The sequence below is a fragment of the Lynx rufus genome, unplaced genomic scaffold (genome assembly GCF_022079265.1).
Source record: "Lynx rufus isolate CCGP_SWC_20201006 ecotype Redwood Valley unplaced genomic scaffold, mLynRuf1.p SCAF_8, whole genome shotgun sequence".
Taxonomy (NCBI): Eukaryota; Metazoa; Chordata; class Mammalia; order Carnivora; family Felidae; genus Lynx; species Lynx rufus.
In genome coordinates, this window is record NW_025814896.1 from 42,787,198 (window position 1) to 42,810,221 (window position 23,024).

At 42.8% G+C, this 23,024-nt stretch overlaps 1 protein-coding gene across 2 annotated transcripts in view; it reads left to right on the forward strand.

Moving 5' to 3' along the window:
• Positions 1-23,024, forward strand: part of PCSK2 (proprotein convertase subtilisin/kexin type 2) — a 270,526-nt gene that overhangs the window by 201,240 nt on the left and 46,262 nt on the right. For both annotated transcript variants that reach the window (XM_047069500.1, XM_047069501.1), the window contains one exon: positions 16,682-16,770. In XM_047069500.1, coding sequence (XP_046925456.1) covers positions 16,682-16,770 — 89 coding nt within the window. The remainder of the gene's footprint in view (positions 1-16,681; positions 16,771-23,024) is intronic.

A 23,024-nucleotide genomic window follows, 5' to 3' on the forward strand; every position in this document is an offset into this window, starting at 1 on the left:
CCTGTGTGATATGCTGTAAGAATATTCGTTAAACAAACAAACAAACAAACAAAGAAACAGAATTGGCTTCTATTTTAAATACTTTCATTTGCAAACTTGTTCTTGAAAGTTCAACTTTAAACTGGCTAAAATCGTCTAACTAGGGCGAATTAGGGCTTCTTGCAACACAATTCTTCATTGTCGGTGGTAAAAATTCCCCAGTGTCCGATTGCCTGAGACACAGTATAATGAATCAAGTATGTAGGATCTTTGCTTATTAGGAAGCCACTGACTCAAGACACAGGAGCCACTTTGACCTATAAATAGGGCTTTTCCCAATGATCAAGTCATATTCAAAGATCTTTATCCACCATCTTGTTATTATAAAGACTGGATGGTACCAGTTCAAATCATGGCCTCTCAAAACATAATTATTATTGTAAATGCTTATGGAAGGAAAGTGGGTCAAAGTCCAAGCCCACACCACTAGCAGGACCTGTGGTCTGAAAAGTTGGGTCTGTCCTGGAGATGATTCCTTCTTGGCCCAGGGAGAAGTTGAATATAACATCCTATCCATGTGTGTAGGATAAGTTTATTCAGAATTCCCTCCGGGTGAAATATTTGCCTGGGATTTTCTTCCATATAACTTAGGGCTTGGGGCAGGAGGAAGGAGATGAGTGGAGGAATACAGAAAATAAAATGGTCATGGGTTAGTAAGTGCTAACGCTTATCATGGGTACATGAGATTTCCGCCTACTTTTGTAGATCTCTGGGGGTTTTTTTCCGTAATAAGAAGTAAATTTAAAAAGCATGGGGCATAATTTAGTTTGGTATTTATGAAACTATTAGCTTTGATATGTGAGCTTCTGAGGAGCTTGCAAAATGTCCTATGAGTGGAGACAGATGCCCAAATCACCACAGTGCTAAGTGTAGCTAGGGCTAAAATAGCAGCTTATTAAGCAGTTACTGTGTTTAAGGCACTGTTTTAAGTGCTTTGCATGTATTAATTCAGTTAATTCTCATAATACACCTTTGAAATAGCTATTATCAGGGCACAGTGGGTTGAGTGCCCGACTTCGGCTCAGGTCATGATCCCACGGTTCATGGGGTTCGAGCTGCATGTCTGTGCTGACAGCTCAGAGCCTGGAGCCCGCTTCTGATGTCTCCCTCACTCTCTGCCCCTCCCCCACTCACACTCTGTCTCTCTCTATCTCAAAAATAAACATTAAAAGAAATTTAAAAAAAAAGAAAGAAAGAACTCTTATCAGGACTATCCCCATTTTGAAAATGGAGGCATAGAAAGGCTAAGTAATGTGGACAAGATCATACAGCTAATACGTGGTGGAGACAGGATTTGACACCATTGAGGGGGTCATTATACGCACTGCCTCATAACAAAGATGCCTTGGAGAGTATGGAGCAATGCAAAATTATCTCTAGCCAGAGAAGCAGAGATAGGCTTCCCTGAACGGGTAGCATTTGCTCTAGGATTTGAAGGAAGGTAACTGATAGAGTTAAGGGGTATATTGCAGGCTGAGGGTACAATTTAGGTGAAAGAGGGGAAGCGGGAGGTGCAGACACGTTCAGGAGGTAACCTGGACACCTGGCCTGGGAGTTAGAGCCCGGGACAGGGGGCAGCATTCTAAGAAGGCTTCATGGAAGAGGTGTGCATCACGCAGGCTTTAGGAGAAAGGAGGAGAGATTTTGTGACTGGGTCAGAAACTGGGCCCGAGGCATAGATGAGGACCCTTCTCTCACCGCACTCAGGGAATGTTGCTGCCCGAGGCTCCGGGAGTCTTGAGCCAGCACCTGCCTTTGGCTGGAGCTGTGCTCACTGCAGTGCCAGCATGAGTCTCTGGCCAGTTCTGCAGCCACGAAGGCATGCCGGTTTCTTCAGGTGCTCTCCTCTGGGCGTGAGCACCTTCAAGTGTGCATTTCTTCAAGAACCTATTTAAAACTCCCAGCCAAGGACCGTTTATGAAAGCAAACTTCATGCATATGCAGAACTCCTTTTAGAGGATGGGGATATTAGAATTTCTTGCCCGGTGCTAAATTTGACTTTGTAGGATTATTCCTTTTCAAGCAGAGCAAGTGTATTTATTCTACTGTGAACCATTTAATAATTACATGCAGTATCTGAGCTCTAGAGATATATTTGAAACACAGTTGAGAAATTTGCAAAAGGAGTAAATTTCCTCCTAGCTTGCAAGCAGGAAAATACAGATGGCCGAGCAAAGCAATAATATAGTAGTAGTAGTAATCCAAATTGCAAAAAGGTAGAAAATCATGCACATTTAATGAACCTCACTAATATGCAGAACAGATATAACCGACTTCCTGTGTGGTATCAGGATCTAGCATGACATGTTTTTCTTCGCTGGCATTCAGTAAATGTTGATTGGCTGGTTGATAGATGGGCGGCACACCTTGTCAGCCATGCCGAGATGTTGAGTGGCCTTGACATCCGTCCACTTCAGAGCTTCCCGCTTCCTCCGAGGTTTGCAGCCCACGCTTTGTCAATAATTTTCCAGCCTTGCTCGGTTTTAGGTCAATGTTTGGTGATGCATTGCAGATCTGTATTCCATTACCGTGCTGCTGTCCATAAAAATCCCTCTTGCATAGCATTTCTTTGACAGGCATTCACCACTGAAATGTCATCCCTGCCATCGGCAATATTTATGGAGCATCACAAGGGTGCAGCACGCTCTATCTATTAAGCCCTAAAGAGTAAGAGATTTGGGATTCGATGCAATTCGTGGCCACAAAAAGTTTACTATAAATTCAGGGAGAGAGAAGACATTTATTGCTCAAGCAACCCAAATGGGGGTGAGGGAAGGAAGAACGATAAATGGATACTGAGGAACATTTATCTCCACGTGGGCTCGTGTGATTGATAGCGTTAGTTAAACCTTCCAATAAGAAAGATCTAAAATAAAAAATAAAAAATAAAAAATAATAATAAAAAAAAGGGGGGTGCCTGGGTGGCTCAGTCGGTTGAGCGTCCGACTTCGGCTCAGGTCATGATCTCACAGTCTGTGAGTTCGAGCCCCACGTCGGGCTCTGTGCTGACAGCTCAGAGCCTGGAGCTTGCTTCGGATGCTGTGTCTCCCTCTCTCTCTGCCTCTCCACCGATTACACTCTGTCTCTCTTTGTCTCAAAAATAAAGAAACATTAAAAAAAAATAAGAAAGATCTTTAGTGATTAACTTTTTTTCTTATTAAAAGTCATATTTCATTTTGAAGAACTTTATGTGACAGGCCAAAAATGAACATGTGGGAAAAACGGCCATCTCTGGTTGGTTATTTGCCCGTTGATGGAAACCAATATTTTACCCTGGTGACATTTAACGGTTTAGAAATGCATGAACATCTTTCCCGTCTGTCTTTATGAACTGATTCTGAAATCACCTCCTGGATAATAAAATTTAAACTGCTTTCAAAGACCTAATCTAACTTTTTCTCTCATGTGAGCTTTGAGAAAACCTCATAAGCCCATATTAGTTCAAACGTGGCTGCTTGTAATCAACTGTCTCTCTATCCAAATCAGAGCACAGTGAAATCCAACACGGTTTAACTTTGTGAGCTCTACTGAGCCATTGGAGAAATACCATAGAGTTGTTTTTTAAAGTTTATTTATTTTTGAGAGAGAGCGTGGGCGCACCTGCGCACAAGCTGGGAAGGGGCAGAGAGAGAGGGAGAGAATCCCAAGCAGGCTCCATGTTTGACAGCTCACAGCCCCAAATGGGGCTCAATCTCACAAACTATGAGATCGTGACCTGAGCCAAAATCAAGAGTCCAGCGCTTAATCGACTGAGCCACCCAGGCACCCCCACAAAGTTTTTTTAAAACATTTCTGGTCCCTTACCTGGATTAGGCAAGTCTTCATTATTTAAATTTTTCCCCTCAGCTAAAAGAAATAGACATAACACAGATTTGGGGGTTATGGAGAGAATTATATAGATCATAGAAGAAATCTGTATATTGTATTGTTATTTCTACTTTGGAAACAAATGTTATGCATGCCATATAGGTAGATTTTATGGTATTCAGGTGGCAATAATTCTTTCCTTATGGGAGAAAAACACAGCAGATTATGATGGACAAATGCAGTGTCATGTTAATTGCTTGGCATAGATTAAGTGATCCCTGAATCAGTTCCCCCTATCTGTAAACTGGGCCTGAAACTCCACCATGGAAGTTTGTATAAGGGACTAGAGACACATACTTGGTTCAGAGCATGACACGTGGTAGGCATTTCCTAAATGGCAGCAAATATTAATTGTGAAATTCAGTGAAGGGATGTCTATAGGAGCTAAGTCAAAGATTCCCCAACTAGATAGAAAATGAGGGGAGTTTCTTCCAAAGGAGTTAATGGATGACCCAACACTTCACCCATCTTTCTTAGCCCTTCATTCTCTCATCTGAGCCTTTGACACGAGACAACAGTAGCTGAAGGTTAAACTTTCTGGAGAGAGTCTGATGTCTCTGTTTCTGCAGTGCTGATTAAAAGAAGAGTTATATCCAGAGATAGCTTAAATGCATGAAACAAGATTGATCTGTGGGGAAAATTGAAGAGCCTAGCATCTAGCATCAGGAAGATGGAATGCCTCTTCACTTCTCCAGAAAGTACTAGATGATTGCAAGCAGACCCAAGGTTTTCCCCAGAAGCAGCTCTACATGCTTACCTATCCAAACCTTTGGGCTTACTCCAAAGTCTTACCTGTAGAGACCTTTGGATATGAGCCAGCAAACATGGCTGATCTCTGCATTTCATGTGACATGAAAGCTTCTTTTTCCAAAGACATGGCTGAACAGACCGTAGCTAGCCATATAGAGCTCTGCTTATGTAAGAATCTGTATAGACCTAGGGAGACTGGAGTCTGGAAGGCAAAGACAGCCTCATGTCCATGAACCTGGCCAAGTTTCTCACTGGCTTGCTGAATGAATTCCCCATATCTCCTGTATCTCTGTGAATCCAGAGCCCTAAAACATCATTATAAGACTTGGCTGTGGGATATAGAGCTAAGGAGCCCATTAAAGCAACCAAGGGAACAATAACGAGGAAAGAGCCCAAAGGAAGAGAGAGGAAGAAAAGGAAAAAATACCCTGCAATTCAAACTAAGCCTACAAACTAACATTCCAAAATATCTGGAAAAAAAACACATCAAACACAATTTAAAAATCAGGAATGAATTTATACCAGGTGAAATTAGTTTTATGGAAAGACTTGAAAAAGACAATAAAGCAAGTTATGTTTTGTTTGCTTCGAGGGATAAATGCATGGATAACATCCATTTAAAAAGAAAAATAAATGATGGGGAAACACAAGCAAAAATAAACATGAATATAAAAAAGGAACCAATTGCACTTGGAATGAAGTCTCAACGAATGTGATAACATCTAGCCTGGGTGCAGTTGAAGAGATAATTATTGAATTGAAGATAAACACTGTTTATTAAAAAGTCTACAGCAAACGTGCTTCTTCTGGACGGCTGAGGGAGTAGAGTTCACATACAATGCTATTTATTTTTGAGAGAGAGAGAACGTGTGTGTGAGGTGGGGAGGGGCAGAGAGAGAGGGGGACAGAGGATCCAAAGCAGGCTCTGTGCTGACAGCAGACAGCCCGATGTGGGGCTTGAACTCACGAACCGTGAGATCATGACCTTAGCCGAAGTCAGAGGCATAACCTCCTGAGCCACCCAGGCGCCCCTACAAACATTATTCTTAATGCTAAAACTTTGATGGCATTCTCTTTAATGCTGGATAAAGCATAAGAGACTGTTAAAAACTGAGAACAAACTGAGGGTTGATGGGGGGTGGGAGGGAGGGGAGGGTGGGTGATGGGTATTGAGGAGGGCACCTTTTGGGATGAGCACTGGGTGTTGTATGGAAACCAATTTGTCAATAAACTTCATATAAAAAAAAATAAAATAAAGTTACACTATGTTTATTGGCTGGTGCAAAAAAAAAAAAATGCTGGATGAAATAAGAATTCTGCCTATCCTCTCTTTTATCTGACACCATGCCACATCTCATAGCCAATGAAATCATGGTAAATCTAAGGAAAGATACATGAGAACATTAAGGAGAAAATTATAAAATTTAGAAAAGACATAGAAGAAGTCCTGAATGAATGGCGTTGCCTACTAAGTTCACAGATGGGAGGATGGAACCATATAAAGATATGAAGTTAATTCAATGCAATTTCAACTAAAGTCTCAATAGTATTTTTCTGTGAAACTAGAAAATCTGATCCTAAAATTGATATGGTACAGCAAAGAGCCATGAATACAATAAGAAGACAAAGAAAGAGGAGGAGGAGGAGGAGAATGAAAATGAAGAAGAAATAAAAGGGGAAGATGAACCACGACAGCAAGGTGGGGAAATTCTACCTGCCACATATCAAACATTACAAAACCATAATAATCGTGAGAGAACGGCGTTAGCACACGGAGTGAAAAAAAGATCAAAGAAACAGGATAGAAAACCCAGAGGCAGACCACCACATAAAAGAATCTTAATATGGCCAAGATGGCAATAAACACAATGGAAAAAGGATGATGTAGTGATATTCGATAAATGGTGCTAGTTATTCATATGGGAAAATAAGTATCACGCACAGAGCATAAACAAATTCTAGGGAAATGAAGACCTAAATGTATATAAATCTTTTAGAAGTAAACTGTAAGAAAATGTCCTTATGACCCTGGAATAGGAGTGGCTTCCTTAAACAAGACACTAGGCCACAAGGAAAAGGAAAATATTGAGAAAGCTAAGTTAAAATTAAACATTTTGGTTCAAAATCACAATAAACTAAGTTAAAAGACAAGCCACAGACCAGGAGCTTATGTGCAACAAGTTCTACGAAACAAAAGGGTTAGTATCCAATAAAGAACAGCTACGAATCAGGGGCACCTGGGCAGCTCAGCTGGTTAAGTGTCTGACTTTTGGTTTTGGCTCAGGCCATGATCTCCCAGTTTGTGGGATCGAGCCCCATGTCGGGCTCTGTGCTGACAGCATGGAGCCTGCTTGGGATTCTCTTTCTCCCTCTCTCTCTGCCCCTCCTCTGCTCTCTCTTTCTCTCAAAGTAAATAAATAAACGTATATATATTTTTTAAACAAGAACAGCTACAAGTCAATGAAATAAAATAACTCCATAGAAAAAATGGACCAAGGTTATATGCAGATGATTAACAGAACACCTGAGCTAACTTGTGTATGAAAAGACACTCAACATTCCTAGTAATGAGGAAATTGCAAAGTGAAACAATGAAATACCATTTCACAACCTTTGGATAAGCAAAAAAGGTCAAGTTTGATGATGCTAAATGCTGGCACTCTCCCACTCTGCAGGAGGTCATATATATTCAAAGAACCTGTTTTCACCTTTACATACACATCCTAGAGGAACAGTCACAAACGTGCACCGGGTAATAACGCACAAGAATATTTCCTTTCAAATTATTTGTAAGAGCAAGCAAATTGCAAACAATTCAAATGCCTATCCCTAGGAGGATGAACAAGTAAATTGCAGCCTATCTATAAATGGACTACACACAGCACTAAAAAGAACGCACCAGAGTCTATGAATGCACCTCAGAAATTCAAGTGCAAAAAGCAAATTTTAAGAAGACTGTATACAAGGAAACACGTGTACTGAGTTGGAAAACAAGCAAGTAGTGGCATATATGCTTATGTACATCTGATTATAAAGTAATTGTATAGAAACATGCACAGGGATTCCAAGGATCGCCTGAGTACAGTGGCCACTTACGAGGAAGCAAAGAGAGGTATGGGCCCAGGAAGGTCTTCGAGTGAATCTGTAAATGTTTATTTCTTGAAAAAATAGTTATCCCGGAGCTCCTGGGTGGCTCAGTCGGTTAAGCGTCCGACTTTGGCTCAGGTCATGATCTCGCAGTCCGTGGGTTCAGGCCCCGCGTCGGGCTCTGTGCTGACAGCTCAGAGCCCGGAGCCTGTTTCAGATTCTGTGTCTCCCTCTTTCTCTGACCCTCCCCTGTTCATGCTCTCTCTGTCTCAAAAATAAATAAATATTTAAAAAAAAATTTTTTTAAATAGTTATCCCTATATAAAAATACATGGAATGCACCCTTGTAATTATACACTCCTTTGGTCATGAGAATATCCAGGGTGCCTTAATTAACCATGCACAGAACTCCACACTTTGCTTTGCTCAGGAAGACGGGGATTAGACCAGAGACTGTAACCGTACTACATATTCGCTCTGCCGTTTAATTTTGTGCTGTGACCAGAGTCTCCGTGACAAATGGGGTATGTGTTCTTTATTCTACCTGCCCTTGTGTTCCTTCAAGGGTTCGTTTTCCTCAAGGCATATGCTTTAAAATTAAAAACTATATGGTCTATAATAGAATGAAAGTAGGTACATGGTTGAACAAGATTTAATTTACCCTCATGGGAAAATTGAAGGTATCTTAAGAGAACAACATTAGAAGTGCTCATTATATCACCAAATCTTGCTGAATGACACCCCTGTTCCCAAAATGTCTCTTGAATCAATTTCCTATTTTCTCTGCACACTGCCACTGCCTTAGTTTTCATTCTACCATCACAGCAAGGGCTTTGTCTTCCTGCTCTCTCTGAAAAACCACTACCATTTTGTTAGTTACATTATGTGTGATCATGGCATTGTGGTTATCTAGGATACTATCATTTTTTTACAGATATATTAAGCAATTTGAGGGGGGTGAATCTGTATTTTTCTTTAGGCTGATTTGCAAAAAAAGCGTAATCAAATATGGCATAATATTAATTGTACACGCATGCACAAGACTAAAGAATAAAAATAACCAAATGTCTATCAGTAGATGGCTGATCTAATAAGCTATAGCATACTCACACAAAAAAATCTGAAGTATGGGAAACATTTGGCTTTGATAGAGTTGGGTGGTAGCCATATGAGATTCATATGCAATTATGTTATTCATTGAATTTGTATTTTTTAAAGTTTATTTATTTTGACAGAAAGAGAGAGAGGGGGGCAGAGGCAGAAAGAGAGGGAGAGAGAGAATCCCAAGCAGGTTCCATACTGTCAGCACAGAGCCCAATGTGGGGCTCGATCCCACAAACTGTGAGATCATGACCTGAGCAGACATCAAGAGTCAGATTCTTACTGACTGAGCCACCCATGTCCCCTGTTTGTATTTTTTAAATAATAATAATAATAATAATAACAGGGTACCTGGGTGGCTCAGTCAGTTAAGCATCTGACTTTGGCTTAGGTCACGATCTCACAGTTTGTGAGTTCAAGCCCAGCATCAGGCTCTTTGCTATCAGCACCTAGCCTGCTTTGGATTCTCCATCCCCTTCTCTCTCTGCTACTCCCCCACCCATGCTCTCTCTCACAAATAAATAAACATTAAAATAAAAATAATAATAATAGGGGCACCTGGGTGGCTCAGTTGGTAAAGCATCCGACTTCGGCTCAGGTCATGATCTCATGGCTCGTGAGTTTGAGCCCCACGTTGGGCTCTGTGCTGACAGCTCAGAACCTGGAGCCTGCTTCGGATTCTGTGCCCCTCTCTCACTCTGCCCCTCCCCCACTAGTGCTTGGTCTCTCTCTCTCTCTCTCTCTCTCTCTCTCTCAAGAATAAATAAAACATTAAAAATTTTTTAATAATAATAATAATAGTAAACATAAACTGAGCCAAAATACAAACACCAAAATGTCATCCAGGTCTCATGCCATTAACAGAATCACTTCTGCTCACCAGCCTCAGAGGGTCCATTAAATCGGCCAATACCCAAAGGCCCTCCCACACACCACACAAACCTCAGAGGAGGGTAGAGAATAAGAGATCAGACAAGATAGACTTTTTTCTGCTCTTCGAGGATGGCCTTATTCTGATGCTTGTCATCCAACATCCTTGCTGTCCCCCTTGTTGTCATCTGTTTGGTCCTTATGGTATCTTTCAAATTCGTTTCTTTCATTTACTTACTATTTGAATGTCTCCTTCCAGATAAGAGATCAAGCAGCAACTACTAATATAAATATGGTAGAACTATTCAATAAGATTAAAATCAAAGTTTACTAGTTCAGGGGCGCCCGGGTGGCTCAGTCAGTTAAGTGTCCAACTTCGGCTCAGGTCATGATCTCACGGTTCATGGGTTCGAGCCCCGCATCGGGCTCTATGGTGACAGCTCAGAGCCCAGAGCCTGCTTCGGGTTCTGTGTCTCCCTCTCTCTCTGCCCCTCTCCCACTCACGCTCTGTCTCTCCGTCTCAAAAATAAATAAACATTCAAAAATAATTTTTTTTTAAGTTTACAAGTTCAGGTTATTCCAGCAGCTACAAGAAATACATCCCCAAATCTTAGTGGCTTAACACAATAAAAGTTATTTATAATTCACCTACCAGTTCCTGCACGTATTCTGGAGGAACAGCTCCCCTCCAAGCAGCGATTCAGGGATGTGGGCTTCTTTCATCTGTGACACACATTTCCAAAGTTACCATGCTTGTCCACGTCAAACTAAAAGAGGGGAAAGAGCACAGATAGACACTCGTGGGTAGTATTTATGCCCCGACGCAGCATGCCTCCATCACGTTAGCATAATTCAGTCATATGGCTGCCTGCCAGTGCAAGGGAGACCTGGAAATGGAGCTTAGCTGGATCCCAGAAAGAAAAGAAAATGAGCTTGGTGATCAGTTAGCATTTTCTGCCAGCAACAAAAATCACGTTGCAAAGTAACAGATAATGTTGTACCAGAAAACCTGGCCAGTGGTACCAACAGATGAGTGAGCTAAAGAACCAGTGAAAACTCAGTTACTTTTTGTATTGGTCGGGGTCCTCCAGAGAAACAGAACCAAAAGGATATGTAGAGAGAGAGAGAGATTTATTATAGAAAATTGGCACATGCAACGATGCAGACTGGCAAACCCCAAATCTGCAGCACGGGCTGGCAAGCTGGAAACCCAGGAGAGCTGATGTTCCAGTTCAAGTCCAAAGGCAGCCTCCTGAAAACCCAGAAAGAGGCAATGTTGCAGATGAAGTCCAAAGGCTGTCTGCCGGAGAATTCTCTCTTGCTCAGGAAGGTCACTCTTCTTGTTCTATGTAGGCCTTCAACTGATTGGATGAGGCCCACCCGCATTAAGGTGGGGCACAATCTGCTTTACTCAAAGTCCACCAATTTAAATGTTAATCTTATCCAGAGGCACCTGGGTGGCTCAGTCGGTTAAGTGTCTGACTCTTGATTTCAGCTCAGATCATAATCTCACGGTTTGTGAGTTTGCACCCCATGTTGGGCTCTGTGCTGACAGTGCAGAACCTGCTTGGGATTCTCTCTTTCTCCTTTTCTCTCTCTCGTTCTGCCCCTCCCACACACACTTTCTCTCTCTCTCTCTCTCCCCCCTCAAAATAAATAAACTTTAAAAAACTGTTAATGTTATCTAAAACAGCCACACAGGAACACCCAGAATAATGTTTGACCTCATATCTGAGCACCCCTTGGTCCAGCCACGTTGACACATAAAATTAACCATCACACTTTCTGTCCGCACTTTTCTGTTAGTCAGGAATAGATGATAGTCAAGGGTTCTGGGTAAGAGCAGGGGTTTGGGAACATTCACCTGGGTGTGAATTCTGCTACTGCCCCCTACGTGAAAAGTGACTTCTTATCCCTATGCCTCGGATTCTCTTTTTGTAAATGGGGACAATAACAGAGGTGCTGAGGCACCCCTCTCAGCACAGTGCTCAACCCTCAGTAGGTATCAATAAATAAGAGTTGTTATATTCATTTTACTCAGTATACCTACACTGTGCCTACAGAAGGACATGCTTTTGGCTAGGGAGGGCGAGAGGGATGACCAAATCCCTTTAGTGAAAGGCCAGTGATGTGAAAAGGAGGGGTGTGCCTGGGCTGTCTCTTTGGAGATCCCCAGGGTCGGGGCCGCGCCTCAGGTGTTCACTTGGATACCTCTACAGCCGCTGCAGTTCTTTGGGGAAGCCCCAGTCATCATGAGAGTCCAGCTTTGAACCCCAATCCCCCATAAGTTAAGCATGGGTTGTCCCTGTAGCCTTGTCTGTCTGTTTATGTATGAGTTATCGATCGCCAAATAATGTCACATAACAAATCGTCCCAAAAGTTAGTAGAGTCGGCTAGGCAGTTCTGTTGACCTGGACCAGGCTCGGGCTTGTGGCTGGGCTCACCCATGCATCCATGGTCAGCCTGCAGGGTGGCTGGGAGCCAGTTGATAGGATGCCCTCTCTCACATGTCTGAAGGACGGGTGGCTGTCAGCTGGGGGACCTGGGATCGTGGCTGCATGGGTTTCATCACTTAATAGGCTTACCCAGGCTTGTCCACACGCGCCTAGGCAGGGTCTCAAGCTGAGGGGTAAGCTCCCCATTTCTACCACCTTGTCTTGGCCACAGCAGGTCACAAGTCCAGCCAGATTCAAGGGAGTCGGGAAACAGGCTTCACCTCTTCATGGAAGGAGCAAGAAAGGCACATTGTCAAGGGCACGGACTCAGAAGAGTGGTGGGTTGGGGCCATTTTGGCAACACATCTGTGACTCCTACCACCTGCCTCCCTCCCATTGGCCTCAGTTAGAAGGAGGCCGACTGAGCGGCTGATATGTGTTCCTCACCCCCTATAGCTCCACATCTGACAGACATATGTTTTATTCTAGAAGCGAGAGGGAGCTACTGAACTTTCTTAAGAAAGCAAAGAGGCCAAATGAAAATGGATTTGGAAAAAGATTTTCCTGACTTTTGGGGGAGCAGGCACGCTTGTCTGAGACAATCAGGAAGGCAGGAGACAGGGGAAGGCATTGGAGGCAGTGGGAACAGAGCCTGGGAAGCCCCAGGGGTGTGGAAAGACATGGTGCCATGAACAATTATAGGGAACCGCCACTAGTTGTTTATAATTAGTGTTGCCTAATTTAGCAATGAAACGTTTCTTCCCATATGTTCCTTTGGAGAGCCCACAACACTTGTCTCCCCGCTTAAAGGCCAAAGTTAAGGCTATGGAAGCACTGAGTGCCTTTAGTTCGCTCCAGCCAGTTCACACACATTCATCCACTAGCCTTTGGGGAGCAGTCTAGGGCAAAGATAGGAGCGCAGAGGGGCAGTTCAGTAACCTAGTGTTGGTCTCAGCCCCGCCCCAGCCATCTTCTAGCTGTGCGCCTTCGGGGGCCAACACCTCTGAGACTCAGCTCTGATGTCTGTGAAACAGGGCCGTGGTTTCTCATAGCCCTCCCGGGAGGCCTGAAGGGGGCGAGGTGAGCAAGGCACTGAGCACGGCATCTGGTAGTAGATAACGGCCTAGTGAGTGGCCGATGGGTATTCGTTTCCCTGCCTCCTTCGTCACCTGCAACAGGGCTCCCCTCACGATGAGGCCATCCGTGTTCTCCGAGGATGCTGGCACAACTGACTATCCCAGGCAAGGCCTAATTGCACACGTCAGCTCTCGGAGAGGAGATCTTGACAGGGCTAATTATTAAATAATAAGGAAATTAGTGCTTAGCCAAATTAGACATGGCATTGATTTTTAAGCTTTTATTTCAATATTTATATGTTCAGGGGAGCCTGGGTGGCTCAGTCGGTTAAGCGGCCGATTGCGGCTCAGGTCATGATCTCACAGTTCGTGGGTTTGAGCCCTGTGTTGGGCTCTGCACTGACAGCTCGGAGCCTGGAGCCTGCTTCAGATTCTGTGTCTCCCTCTCTCTCTGTCCCTCCCTCGCTTGTGCTCTGTCTCCCAATCTCTCTCGAAAATAAACATGAAAAAAAATAAAAAATAATTTAATTTAATCAGTATCCATTAAATTCCATTTTAAAAAATACATGTGCATATATGTAAAGGATATATATATGTACTTTATATCTGGTAGGTACTTTATATAAGCATGTATTTAAATATATGGATTATATAGAATGTATGAGTATATATTATATATAAATATATCATTATATACTTAATTATGTACTTTTCTTTTTTTTCTTTTTTTTCAATATATGAAGTTTATTGTCAAATTGGTTTCCATACAACACCCAGTGCTCATCCCAAAAGGTGCCCTCCTCAATACCCATCACCCACCCTCCCCTCCCTCCCACCCCCCATCAACCCTCAGTTTGTTCTCAGTTTTTAAGAGTCTCTTATGCTTTGGCTCTCTTCCAATTATGTACTTTTAAAGTAGATCTATGAATCAACATAAAGAATGTACATATGTCAGGGGCACCTGGGTGGCTCCATCGGTTGGGCATCCAACGTCGGCTCAGGTCATGATCTCACAGTTTGTGAGTTCAAGCCCCGCATCAGGCTCTGTTCTGACAGCTCAGAGCCTGGAGCCTGCTTCAAATTTTGTGTCTCCCTCTCTCTGTACCACCCCCATCACGCTCTCTCTCTCAAAAATAAATAAACATTAAAAACATTTTTTAAAGAATGTACATATTTCATTATATATACATATACAAACATACATATATATATACACATATACACACATATGTGTGTGCTTCCGTGCTGCTTTTCAGAACTTTATTTAGCAATTCCTTCAGCATTTGGAATAAGGTCCTTCAGCATTTGGAATAGGTGGCTATGAAAATCTCATCCGTGGTAGACTGAGCACCTTCTCAAAAATTTCAAATGTGATCCACAGAAAACTTAAAGACAAGTAGACAGCGATGTGTTCAGCACTTTGTTTCATAGATTTTTTTTACCATGAGGGCCATCCTCTGCCCTTGTAACTACACAGTTTACCTGAACACAATATACAGATTTCATTCTTGTTCCAAAGGACATTTGGAGCCCATGAAAGATGTAGCCTTTATGGAAGTAGGATTTACTTTCTTTTTTATTTTATTTTATTTTTTTACTGTTTATTCATTTTTGAGAGAGAGAGAGAGAGAGAGAGAGAGAGAGAGAGAGAATGAGCAGGGGAGGAGCAGAGAGAGGGAAACAGAGGATCCAAAACAGACTCTATCTACACTGACCGCAGTGAGCCAGATGTGGGACTTGAACTCATGAACCGCGAGATCATGACCTGAGCTGAAGTCGGATGCTCAGCCAACTGAGCCACCCAGGGGCCCCTACTTTTGCTCATACAATATATGATGAGTATATAATTATATATATATCCCCCTCCCCACACCCAGTCCTCAGGTGTGGTTCTTTAAGGGCTGAAACAATAGCTTTGCTTGCCCCAAGAGGATGATGCAAACAGCACACTAGTCAACAATTTAGAAATCTAAACTCCTAGGGCCATGCAGCCAATAAACCCCTTCACCCATGTTTCCTTATCGTATTTGGAAAAGCCAACGCTCACCGCCCTGTCCCTTCAGCAGGCGGTGCTGACACTCTTCCAGCAGCGCGGATAATGTGGCCCAGTTATTCCTTTAGCTGCTTCATGGGCCATTAGAATGGACTTTTGGGGACTGGGGACCAGTAGTTTCAGAGGACTTGTACCTTCGGAACCTCCCACATCTTGAATGCTGTTTAGGGCTAGAACACAACACTCTGATAGGCTCAGAGTTTGTGCTGGTTTCAGTTGTCCGTTGTGGCTTAACAAACTACCCCAAAACTTGGTGGCCTAAAAAAGAACGAACACTTATTTGCTCACAGACCCGTAAGCTGGGCAGGAACAGCCAGTCTCCCTCCACGTGCCGCCCACCGGGGTGGTCTAGCAAGATCTGGAGGAGGAGGGCATCATCCCTCACGTGCCAGGAGCCTCATCTGAGGTGTTGGAATGGCAGAAATTGCTGGGTCTTTCTCTCTCTCTCTCTCTCTCTCCCCACGTGGTCTCGTCCACTTGTAGGCTAGCCCAGGCTCCCCTCGTTGACACCTGGCACCAAGCTGTCAGCCCTCTTACAAAGTGATACATCACATCTCCACTGTGCTCTGTGGGTCAAAGCAAGTCCCCAGGCCAGCTCAATCCAACGGGAGGGGAAATGCACACGGAACAGATAGAACTGTTTAGAACCCTTTAGTAGAAGGCAGGAGAGAGCAAAACAAGAAGGACAAAAATTAGTGGTGTCTGCTCCTGATAACGTTCTAGAACATAAGCCATGGGAAGGCCTTGCTCAGACTCGTAAGGCTGGGAAAACCTTGGAAAGGTTATCTAATGCCTGGCGGGGCTCCTTAATCTGGTCAGCCTCAGAGGTTCTGTGAGTCCCTTGAAATCGCATGCAAATGTTGCCAACACATGCTTTCTTATTCCTGGAGGAAGGTGGGAATCTATAGCATTCCATACGCCCTCCAAGGAGGCTATCTTCCAGAAGAGGTAAGTAACCATTATCCTATACCTGACAGGCAGCCTTGCATGCCTGTGTAGAGAACCAGCCTTGAAAATAACCACTAGTCCACAATCCTAGTGCTCCAACCACTAGGAAGTGCTGAAGTGTTGTCCGACCAGCACACACGTGTCCTCTCATGCTTGGTGTTTCCTGGAAGCCTCTAAGTGTATTTTCTGCAGGAAGACACTTCAGATTTGAAAGTAAAGATCAGATTTCAAGGTGGAAAATGCTCTGAGAAGCCTCCTTCTTGTAGAAGCAGGTCAAGGTCAGGAAAATAGGTGGGAGGGGAGAGGGGGAAGAGAGGCGATACACAGAAGGAAAATCTGCCAGCTCCGGCTAAGCAGACCATCGACAGCAAATTGCTTCCAGTTGATAGAATTTAAGAAACCTCCCCCACAGTCTTTTGATGCCGTGTCTAACTTCCCTCTATTTTTCTCCACAGCCATGGGACCCGATGCGCAGGGGAGGTTTCTGCCGCGGCCAACAACAATATCTGTGGGGTCGGAGTGGCATACAACTCCAAGGTTGCAGGTAAGCTGTCCCTGCCAAACAGCAGGTGCCTTGAGCCAGAAGGCATCACACTGCAGTCTCCAGCCTGGCTGGGGCCTGGCAAAAATTCCCACTGGAGCAGCAGAGCCGGGTCCAATAGCTTTAGCAAGAGTGAAAAAGACAATCTTTTTAATCGATCTGGCAGTATCAATAAACTCAGATTTTTTTTCGAGTGTAACATAAATACAGAAAAGGGCACGGCTCATGAGCTCAGTGAGTTTTCACAACCCACCACATCCAAGGAAACCATCAAGAAACAAAACATCACAGGCACCCCAAAGGCCTTGTCATGTCCCCTCCCAGTTACTACCCATATACACAAGAATAACCCTGATCGTGGGGCGCCTGGGTGGCTCAGTCAGTTAAGCATCTGACTCTTGGTTTCGGCTCAGGTCATGATCTCACAGTTCGTGGGTTCGAGTCCTGCATCAGGCTCTGTGCCGAAAGTGCAGAACCTGCTTGGGATTCTCGCTCCCTCCCTCTCTCTCTGCTCCTCCCCTACTCACACTCTTTCTCTCTGTCAAAATAAGTAGAAAGAAAGAAAGAAAGAAAGAAAGAAAGAAAGAAAGAAAGGAAGAAAGAAAGAAAATGAGTAACCATGATCCCGATTACTAACAACAAAAACTGGTTATTGCCAGTTTTTAAACTTTAATATAAATGGAATTGCACTGCTGTACTCTTTTGTGTCATTATCAACAAGACTCAAAGACTGTAGAATATAAAGAGATGCATACAAATTATTGTAAACATACTCAAAGCTCTTTAAAAAACGGTTTTTTACACAGTGCATCTCATCTTTAAGGAAATATATTCTACCTAAACCTTTGTATCATGTTCCACAGGAAGGACATTTGACAATTTCATCCTAAAGGCAGCTTTAGAAATGATGTGGCAGATCACTAGAAACTTAGAAACCAACATCTTCCTCTCAAAAAAGAGAGGGAGTGAGAAGGAGGGGTTCATAAGCTGTCAACAAGATGCCGGAGAATGGAGTGACTCCTGGCACATTCCAAGTTTTGCATCAAATGGGTTCTTAATTTGTTCAGGCTGAGTCACTCAACCTTGTTTTTCTTTTTTTTACAACTGTCTTGGTATTTTTTTTTCCTAGCAATTTAAGAGAACCATAAACATACTTTGTGCTGACGCTTGCACTTCCAGGGACCTAAATAAAGCAAGAACAACCTATACAAACCCACCACCAACCTCTTTCAACACTGTTTGCTAAGAGGCTTGCTGGGTGCTGAATTTCACAAAAGAATCCATCTGGAGGGTTCTGAAATGCAAAATAGGGGAAGCTTTGCCCCTTGGGTTTCTGCTGTCTTTAGTTTGTATGCATTCAAAATGCTGGCATTAAAATGTCAGGAGCCATTATGAGCTCAGGGGAAAGAATAACACTCAGTTAATATTTTATAAGCCAGGCTCATACCTTGGGTGGTATCTGAGGCGAGGTGGGTTCCCCATCCACAGGACAGAACTGGAGGCAACTGAAAACTTCAAACCTGGATTTCCCATTCACAATTATGGTTTTCAAAATAATTTGGATCCCAAAGTACAGTTTCAAAATACTTTTGGAGCCTGAAGTAACTGGGCTTTTTTGAACAGGGATTCTTAGAACTACTCCCTGCAAAATTGAGTTAAGGGCAGCTCAAGCGTTAGGAGGGTTCACTGGGGTCCCTTTCTCCGTCTGCCTTCTATCCTTTTCTCTCCTAGTATTTGCACTCTGAAAACATCTGAGGGGCTCACCAAATGTACCTCATTTTCCTGTTCTTTTCATTGGAATTCCCTAAAAGGGAAGCGTGAGACAAAGATTTGAGTGTGTTAACCTAAGAAATAAAAGAGCCAGTTATCTTACCAGCAAAACAGGTTTACATTTAGGACAACAGAGAATGGCAATTCAGGACGTGCAAGCTATAGCAAAACCACAGGCAATTCCCACAAAGCAGAAGAATGTCATTTTAGGGAGAAGAAGAAAGTTGGGAGGGGTTGTTTTGAATGGAAGTCCATTGGAGAAAAGCAGGAGTTTGGGGTGAGGGTGGTTTCTCTTTGGCTGAGTTGCGCGGATAGTCAGTTTCTCATAGGAGATGCAATGTACATCTTTTCCAGTTGGGGCTGGAAAGTATTGATTTTTTCCTGCTGACAATTCTGCTGGGACCTGTAATTGACGATTCTTCCTGTAATTGATATTGAGTGATATGGCTCCCCCTTCTGGACTCCTGATTCCATTTTAGTGAGGGCTCCCTTTATGAATTGCTTACAGGAGCAAGGAGTTTCTTTGGGAGGGTGATGCCAGGAAGCCAGAGTGAGAGAAAGAGGAAGAGAGACAACTAAGGGAGGGAAGCCAACAAAGGGTATGTAGATGAGCTGAGGACAAGCAGGGCTCTGAGGGACTATAGAATTGCACCCCCGAGGTGAAGAGGCTGTTTACCAACTCCCACCCCTCACTGGAGCCCTCAGCACCCTGTCCAGCCTGCCAGTTCACACAGGTGGAGCATAGTCCTGAGGCAAAGAATGCCTCACCCCAGGCAAAGACACCTGGACAGGGTAGTGGATTCAGGCAGGTGCAACCCATAAACTCTGCCTCACCTGCTAACTGAGTCCCAATCCCAAAGGTGAGTGAATGCAGCCTGATCCCTCAAAGACACGACCTGACCTGTGCTTTGTGAAACCCCAGACAGCTCAGGTCTCACAGCAATGCTCCAATGTTCCAGAAATAGGCCAGAACTAGTGGGAGGCATGCCTAGCCACACAAAGATTTTAAGCAGAGGAGCCTCCTTTTCCGCTCCCTTAATCCCAGTGGTGCTCCTCTGTAACAACTTCTGCTGGTGCTAACTGCTTAAGGGGCTCAGAAGTCTGGTCCCCATCATCCTGTGCCCATTAGGACACCCAGTGTCCTCTGGGCTTTACTGGAGCAGCACGAGGAATTCTTCATGAGGAAGCCCTGGACTGTCACTCAAGAATCACAATAAAAGTGGAATTTCATCCTCCTAGACCTTACAAATTTATGGGAAACATTTCTGGATGGCAATTCCAGAAGTTGGCTAGTTTTTTTTGGGGTTTTTTTTTGTTTTTTTTTTATATATATGAAATTTGTTGTCAAATTGGTTTCCATACAACACCCAGTGCTCATCCCAAAAGGTGCCCTCTTCAATACCCATCACCCACCCTCCCCTCCCTCCCACCCCCCATCAACCCTCAGTTTGTTCTCAGTTTTTAACAGTCTCTTATGCTTTGGCTCTCTCCCACTCTAACCTCTTTTTTTTTTTTTTTAGAAGTTGGCTAGTTTTTATTACTCTAAATGAACCATACCTTTCCAGAGAAGCTTTCTTGCGGGTTTCTGAGCTAGGGATGTCTAGAGCGCCACCTGGTGGTGATCTGGGATCATTGCTAGTCCCTGGCAGTCTGGAGGTGTCCCATCACAGGCGCCCGAGGTCTTGTTCCATGCCCTTCCTGAGTCCTGTGTCTCTCTTCATCCTGTCCTCAAAAAAAAAAAAAAAAAAAGGTTTCAGTTAAGGGGATGTAGAATCTTAGTCCAGAAATAGGAAAGTGGAGATAAGATGATAAAATGGGTCCTCTGAAGGGAAAAAAGGAAAAAATCATATAGCATCTCTTTATCTGCCTATTAGCCTGTTGGGTTTCTCTTTTCTTCATAAACTTTGTTCACTTTTCCACTGGGGTTCCTGTCTTTTTCTTGTTGATTTGCATGTGTTTTTGGTATGTCCTAGATCTTAGCTCCTGGTCGGTTACAGTCAGTGCAAATATCTTCTCCCAAACTTTCACGTGAGATCATTAGTCCGTCTGGATTCCACATTTGCATGTCATGCTGGCTTGGGATCCAGTTATATTTTTCTCCCAACATGACGCCAATATCATCCATTCAGTAATCCATCCTGTCCCTTTGATTTGTGGTGCCATCTTCATCATGTTTCAAGTTCCCGTGCATATATGGTTAGTCCCTGGGTAAATATAATTTAGATAAAACCTCCTAGCAAGTGTAAATTAGGAAGTGTAGCCACACTCCTTGTACTGCTGGGCCTTTGTATCTGCTCTTCCCTCATCCCAGAATACCTCCCCTATAGGCTTTACCCAGCCACCTCTTTATCCTGCACTTCTCAGGTTCCCCATTGTTACCTTCAGCATCACCTCCAGACCAGCCTTCTCATCTACACTTGATAAAGCATGCAGTTTTTTCTTCCTGGCACTAACCACTGTCCAGTTATTGCCCACATTCTTGTACATGGTTATGTGATCAATATCTTTCTCCCCAGGCAGAAAACAGCCTGCTTGAGGACAGGGGCCTTGTCTGTTTTCTCTCACCTCAGCACCTAGAACAAGGTCTGGCACCCAGCAGATGCTCAGAGCCTATTTGCTGAGTGATGGGAAGCAAAAAAGGAATACAGAGAAGGAAGGGTCAGTGAATAAACCCATGATAAGCAGTAGAGATTAATCACTGGACAGAAGAATGGATGGATGAATGGAGTTGTAAGATTAAGGGCATTAGGATCTAAGGACCCAAAGCCGATAGAATTTCTACCAGGAAGCAAAAGTATCTTGTCTTCCACCAGTACCATCTCACCTTTGCTATTTTATCCCAATCAAATTAGTTCCAAGGAGACTTGAGCCTTCTTATATCCTCTCCCCTCTTCCCTCCCTTCCAAGGGCACCATGATAATGTTCTAAGTGCTGGCATCACCAGTAGGAGCTGCCCCAGGGCCCACCATTGAAAAAGGGACAGGGGACCCCTTTATACCTATGCCCTAAGCCGCTCCAGGCTGACGAGTATCACGACCGTCCATCGACCATAATATAACACCATTCAGGTGTTACAAATAGAGTGTGTAAATTTCCAGGGGCTCATCATTTCCACCTATTCATTAGAATCTCAAAATCTTGGGCCCCAAAGATCCTTTAGTCCACAAACCCACAGATACTTGCATAAGGGTAGCAACAATATAATAATAATAGCAATAATAATAGCAGCAGTAGTAGTAAATAACACATTATTTACTCTTCCAATGTGTCAGTGCGATGCACAACTCTTTACTCAACTCTTTACACAATCTTATCATGCATCATTATATATGTATATATACATACATATATACATATACGTACACATACATGTACATATACATATGTACATATATGTATATATACATAAGTATGTGTACGTATATGTATATATACATACGTATGTATGTATATATACATACGTATATATACATATATAATGATGCATAAGATTGTGTAAAGAGTTAAGTTTTGCATATATATAATATATATAACTATATTATATATAATATATAATAATTATATAAATACATATAAATATAAATATATTAATATATAATAAAGATATAATAATTATTATTATACTATTTATTATATATTAATATATTATAATTATATATATTTGTGTATATATATATATATATTCGTATCCCTCTTTTACAGAGAACCAAACTGGGGCCACACAGCTTGTAAGCTATAGGATAATTTTGCACCTAGAATGCCCTAAGCCAGAAATTCTACCACTGACCCCCTACACTAAAATGCTTGAACAACTTCTCTTTTCCTACTTTTCCGATAGTCTAGATCCAGCCTGGAACGACACGCCTCCAGCAACAGGAAACTCACTCCCTTCCAACACAGTCCACTCTGCCTTTGGAGAGGTGTGACTTTGAGAAACTTCCTCCTTAAAACTAGCTCTCTCTTTGATTTCTGTTGCCTTTGTTCACGGACACAGTTGTTACCACCTCTTCGAGATGACACATTGCAGGGAGGGAGGAAAAATTCCAATTAGTCTGGTTCCTAAAGAGTTAACACTCTGTAACATGTAAACCCATACATATGACATGTTCCAGAAGTGCTCACCTTGAAGCTTTAATAACTTCAAAACTATGTGTATTTGAAGATTTAATTATTTACATTTCCTTATCCACTTGCTTACTTTTATGAATTTTGAGGAAAAAAATTAATTTCCATTTTTTGACTTTGAAAATGCCATTATTTAAGTAACTCTTTAAGAAAATAACCTAATTCTTTTCTTACTTTTGATTTTTAAGTGTTTAACATCTTCGATCAAAGGGATTAAGACAAAGAATTAAAATTAAAAATATAGTATTCAAACTTTGCAAAAGCAAAATAAAATGCACAAGTATAAACAATGAACCCTTCAAATGACGTTCCTTGCGAATTTGTCAGATTTATACTTCTGAGATTATTAAAGCTCAAAAACC